At 36.7% G+C, this 6,237-nt stretch overlaps 1 protein-coding gene across 1 annotated transcript; it reads right to left on the bottom strand.

Annotated features, from left to right (window-relative positions):
• Positions 1–4,984: 4,984 nt before the first annotated feature.
• Positions 4,985–5,938, bottom strand: LOC127684320 (olfactory receptor 5I1-like). The gene has a single exon (XM_052181268.1). It carries the CDS (start codon positions 5,915–5,917, stop codon positions 4,985–4,987), a length of 933 nt encoding a protein of 310 aa, XP_052037228.1. The 5' UTR covers positions 5,918–5,938.
• Between the last annotated feature and the right edge of the window lie 299 nt (positions 5,939–6,237).

Genomic DNA, 6,237 nt, shown 5'->3' on the forward strand with positions numbered 1-6,237 from the left:
ATAGCAACAGACAAGTGGACTAATGGAATAGAATTGAAGACCCAGAAATGAATCCACTCACCTATGGTCACTTGATCTTTGACAAAGGAGCCGAAAACATCTAGTGAAAAAGAGATAGCCTTTTCAACAAATGGTGCCGGTTCAACTGGAGGTCAGCATGCAGAAGATTGCGAATTGATCCATTCTTATCTCCTTGTACTAAGCTCAACTCCAAGTAGATCAAGGATCTCCACGTAAAACCAGACACACTGAAACTAATAGAAAAGAAACTGGGGAAAACCCTTGAGGACATGGGCACAGGGGAAAAGTTTCTGAACAGAATACCAATAGTTTATGCTCTAAGATCAAGAACTGACAAATGGGACTTCATAAAATTACAAAGTTTCTGTAAGGCAAAGGACACTGCCAAAAGGACAAACAGCAATCAACAAACTGGGAAAAGATCTTCACCAACCCTACATCCAACATATACAAAGAACTCAAGAAGTTACACCGCAGGGAACCAAATAACCCTATTAAAAATGGGGTGCAGATCTACACAAAGAATTTTCACCTGAAGAAATTCGGATGGCTGAGAAGCACCTTAAGAAATGCTCAACATCATTAGTCATTAGGGAAATGCAAATCAAAACAACCCTGAGATTCCACCTTACACCAGTCAGAATGGCTAAGGTTAAAAACTCAGGAGAAAACAGGTGTTGGTGAGGATGTGTAGAAAGAGGAACACTCCTCCACTGCGGGTGGGATTGTAAGATGATACAACCACTTAAAATCAGTCTGGCGGTTCCTCAGAAAACTGAATATGACACTACCAGAGGTCCCTGCTATATCACTCCTGGGCATATACCCAGAGGATTCCCCGGCATGCAATAAGGACACATGCTTCACTGTGTTCATAGCAGCCTTATTTATAATAGCGAGAAGTTGTAAAGAACCCAGATGTCCCTCAATGGAGGAATGGATACAGAAAATGTGGTATATTTACACAATGGAATACTACTCAGCAATTAAAAACAGTGAATTCATGAAATTTGTTGGCAAATGGTTGGAACTGGAAAATATCATCCTAAGTGAGTTAACCAAATCACAAAAAAAATATACATAGAATGCAATCACTGATAAGTGGATATTAACTTCATTAAGAAGCAATGAATACCCAAGATGCAAGTAGCACATCAAATGACTCCCATGAAGCAGTAAGGAGAAGGTCCTGGTCCTGGAAAGGCCTGATTCAGCATTTTAGGGAAGTACCATGACAGAGAAAAAGGAGGGAGGTGTTTGGAGAATGGGTGTAGAGAAGCCTTATGGGACATATGGGGTTGGGGTAACTGGGAAAAGGGAAAGTGTTTAGAATGTAAACAAAGAATTTAGAAAATAAAAAAAAGGAAATTGCTTTCTGTATAGTGATTTTTAGCTGGTTCAATTGGAGGTCAGCATGCAGAAGAATGCGCATCAATCCATTCTTATCTCCTTGTACCAAGCTCAACTCCAAATGGATCAAGGACCTATACATAAAACCTGACACACTGAAACTAATCGAAAAGAAACTGGGGAAGACCCTGGAGGACATGGGCACAGGGGAAAAGTTCCTGAATAGAACACCAAAAGCTTGTGCTCTAAGATCAAGAATTGATAAATGGGACCTCATAAAACTACAATGTTTCTGTAAGGGAAAGGACACCGTCAAAAGGACAAAACGTCAACCAACAGACTGGGAAAGGATCTTCACCAACCCTAAATCCGACAGAGGGCTAATATCTAATATATACAAAGAACTCAAGAAAGTAGAACCCAGAGAACCAAATAACCCCATTAAAAAGTGGGGTTCGTACCTAAACAAAGAATTTTCACATGAAGAACTTTGGAGAGCTGAGAAACACCTTAAGAAATGTTCAACATCATTAATCATTAGGGAAATGCAAATCAAAACAACCCTGAGATATCACCTCACACCAGTCAGAATGGCTAAGGTCAAAAACTCAGGAGACAGCAGGTGTTGGCGAGGATGTGGAGAAAGAGGAACACTCCTCCTCTGCTGGTGGTATTGCAAGATGGTGCAACCACTTTGGAAATCAGTCTGGTGGTTCCTCAGAAAACTGGGCATGTCAATTCCTGAGGACCCTGTTATACCACTCCTGGGCATATATCCAGAGGATTCTTCAGCATGCAATAAGGACACATGCTCCACTATGTTCATAGCAGCCCTATTTGTAGTAGCCAGAAGCTGGAAAGAACCTAGGTGTCTTTCAACGGAGGAATGGATACAAAAAATGTGGTATATTTACACAATGGAGTACTATTTAGCCATTAGAAACAATGAATTCATGAAATTCTTAGACAAATGGATGGAGCTGGAGAACATCATACTAAGTGAGGTAACCCATTCTCAAAAGATCAATCATGGTATGCACTCACTGATAAGTGGATATTAGCCTAGAAACTTTGAATACCCAGGACATAATCCACAAATTAAATGATGTGCAAAAGGAATGGAGGAGTGGCCCCTGGTTCTGGAAAGACTCAGTGCAAGAGTATAGGGGAATTCCAGAACAGGGAAATGGGAAGGGGTGGATGGAAGAACAGGGGGACGGAAGAGGGCTTATGGGACTTGCAGGGAGTGGGGACCCAGAAAAGGGGAAATCATTTGAAATGTATATAAAAATATATCAATAAATAAAAGAAATAAAAAATTTGACAATTAATGAAGTTTACATAAGGTTATTCATATGTAGATATTTAATTAAATTTTAATTAAATATTTATTAATGTTCAAAAAAAGAACCAAAACTTACCAAACATTTTTTTTTATTTATTTTTTTTATTCGATATAATTTATTTGTATTTCAAATGATTTCCCCTTTTCTAGCCCCCCCACTCCCCGAAAGTCCCGTAAGCCCCCTTCTCTTCCCCTGTCCTCCCTCCCACCCCTTCCCACTTCCCCGTTCTGGTTTTGCTGAATACTGTTTCACTGAGTCTTTCCAGAACCAGGGGCCACTCCTCCTTTCTTCTTGTACCTCATTTGATGTGTGGATTATGTTTTGGGTATTCCAGTTTTCTAGGTTAATAACCACTTATTAGTGAGTGCATACCATGATTCACCTTTTGAGTCTGGGTTACCTCACTTAGTATGATGTTCTCTAGCTCCATCCATTTGCCTAAGAATTTCATGAATTCATTGTTTCTAATGGCTGAATAGTACTCCATTGTGTAGATATACCACATTTTTTGCATCCACTCTTCTGTTGAGGGATACCTGGGTTCTTTCCAGCATCTGGCAATTATAAATAGGGCTGCTATGAACATAGTAGAGCATGTATCCTTATTACATGGTGGGGAATCCTCTGGATTTTTAGTATCATGAATTTTTATTTAATTTATCCTCTCTATTTAACCTCAAATTTGACTTATTCCTTTTTTTTTTTGCTATTCCTGCAAAACACTTAGTATTTGTTCCTTAAAAGAGCCAAATAAGTCATTGTTACTAGTCTTTGACACCAGTTCCTCTCTGTACCCTATTTACCACAAATGCCCCTAATAATTTTATCAGCATAATTAGAGATCAAGTGAATTATGGTCACTAAAACATACATTTTAATGAAAATTGAAGTTACATAACATATACAAATATTCATACAATCTGTACATTATTATTTAAAAAAACATGTTGGGTAATATCTTACTAAATATACCTATATTTAAAGGATGATTTGTAAGAACTAAGTTAAAACACTACAAGAGGAAAATTTACATTTTGAAACTCAAAGTTGTACAAACTAAACTAAAAGCAACCAATAGTAAACTAATATTTATTTCTTAAAAAACACACACACTCAGGTTTTACACTATGGCAGACACTGTCATCATTATCATGGGATCAGGCTGAACATTCATGAATAACTATGGAAGTGGGAGTCAACACAGCACATAACTAGCAGGATAGAAAGAATAGACAAGATGAATAATCAAAGAAGAAGTAAATGAAATTTCTTACATCAACCATTTAATTGAAATTTAAAATACAAATTATATTTTGTAACTAAATGTGTGTTCAGAGAAAAAATTTAATATTTGAGGAATCAAAAGTTTGTTCTATAACACAATAGGAGGTATAAAATATGAGTCACCAAGTACTCCCAGATATCCCTGGGACAAAGCCATCAACCAAATAGTACACTTGGAGTTACCCATGGCCCCAGACACATCAGCAGCAGAGGATGATCTTGTTGGACACCAAATGGGGGTGAGGCCCTTGGTCCCGGAAAGATTTGATGCCATAGTGTAGAGGACCAGGACAGGGAAGTGGGGATGGATTGACTGGGGAAGTAGAGATGGCTTACAGGATATTCAGGGGAGGGGGGGAACCAAGAAAAGGGACATTTGAAGTGTAAATAAAGAATATACCTAATTTGTAAAAAAAGTTTGTTTTATCCGAACAAATAAGCTGCAATGACTTTATATTACTTGTAATTCAAAAGGAAAGGAGAAAGTATATGAAGTACTATTTTTTTATACTAAGGTGATCATTATGATGCAACAATCCCTTTGTTCCACTACATGATCACAGACTTTATGATTGAAAAATAAAACAGACACAAAGATAAATATATTGTGAAGTATGATGGATCTGGAAGAGTTGGAGTAGTGAGAAGATATGATTAAACCACATTATAATATATTCTCAATAAATATAAAAATTAAGATTTATCTACTATTGAGAATTGTGGAGAAAAGTTAGCATGAAAGTCAATGAAATTAACTGAAAAATCAATTTTACATGGAAAAAATACTAAACATAGTAACTTTAAAAATCAAAGTGATAATAAGAAATAACAGGGAAGATGCCCATTTCCAATGCTAGACACTGGAATTTTTTTCTCATTATACATACAGTTGTGGAAGTAAAAATATTCAACTGACTTTTCCAAATTTTAGAAGACACAAACTAAAGAAATTTGCTAAAGTTGTGAAGCCCATCTTTACTTACCTAAGAAAATGATTTTTTGCTCATAATTTTTCTAAAGGCAAATTTGACATCTTTGTTTCTGAGACTATATATCAAGGGGTTCAGCATGGGTATAATCAATGTATAGAACACAGAGGTCATTTTGTCAATATCCATTGAATGTCCTGTACTAGGACGCAAATAAATGAAAATCAGAGTACCATGATAAATGGTGACTACTGTCAGGTGAGAAGCACAAGTAGAGAACCCCTTCTTTCTTCCCTCTGCAGAACCTGTTTTAATAATGGCCACTATAATATACATATAGGAGAGGAGAACAGTAAGAAGAGAGAGAGCTTCTACTAAACTTGCGAACACCACCAATATAATGTCATGTGTGTAGGTATCAGAACAGGACAGAGAGAAGAGTGGAGAGATATCACAAAAGAAATGGTTAATTTCTTTGGAGCAAAATGACAACTGGAAAGTATTAGTAGTATGGATTATGGAACTCATAGTTCCACCCAAGAATGCTCCAAATGCTAGCTGAGTACAGACTCTCCTAGACATAATTACAGTATAGAGCAGGGGGTTACAGATTGCAATGTACCTGTCATAAGCCATGGCAGCCAAAAGAAAAGACTCTGTGTCAACCAGAGAGCAGAAAAAATACAACTGTGTAGCACAGCCATTGTAAGAAATTACCTTCTTGTCAGAAATCAGATCTACAAGTAATTTGGGGGCAATGACAGAAGAGTAGCATGCATCTATAAAGGACAAAATACAGAGGAAAAAGTACATGGGAATGTGTAAATTAGAACTGACTGTGATCAATAAGATCATGCCAATATTCCCCATCAGAGTAATAGAGTAGATGGAGAAAAATACAGCAAATAGGAGACTCTGGAGCTCTGGGTGGTCACTGAATCCCAGGAGATAGAATTCAGTCTTCACAGTGCTGTTCTCCAGACTCATTATTTGTAGAAATTTTGGTTTCTGTAGTCCAGGTAGAATAAAAATGGAATAAACACATAGATAAATTTAAAACTCAATAGAAAAGTGATCTATAATCTACCTCATTTTCATAAAATAGAAACTAAATTTTTGATCGTGATGCTAAATTGGAATTTATATTGTCTTCTTAAAGTTCTTATTCTTCATATTCATCATCACATTCTAGTGCTCTCTGAATACGAATGACACTTTTCCTTTAATTTCATTAGCTATCATCATTGTCAAAGTGTTTGTATATAGTTTACAGTTGTGAACCTATTTTTAAGTTTCTTGTATTTTGT

Source organism: Apodemus sylvaticus, chromosome 5 (genome assembly GCF_947179515.1).
Source record: "Apodemus sylvaticus chromosome 5, mApoSyl1.1, whole genome shotgun sequence".
Lineage (NCBI taxonomy): Eukaryota > Metazoa > Chordata > Mammalia > Rodentia > Muridae > Apodemus > Apodemus sylvaticus.

Bases quoted from the DNA above. Each gene is read 5' to 3' on its own strand.
- LOC127684320 (XM_052181268.1), bottom strand. From the start codon at position 5,917: ATGAGTCTGGAGAACAGCACTGTGAAGACTGAATTCTATCTCCTGGGA.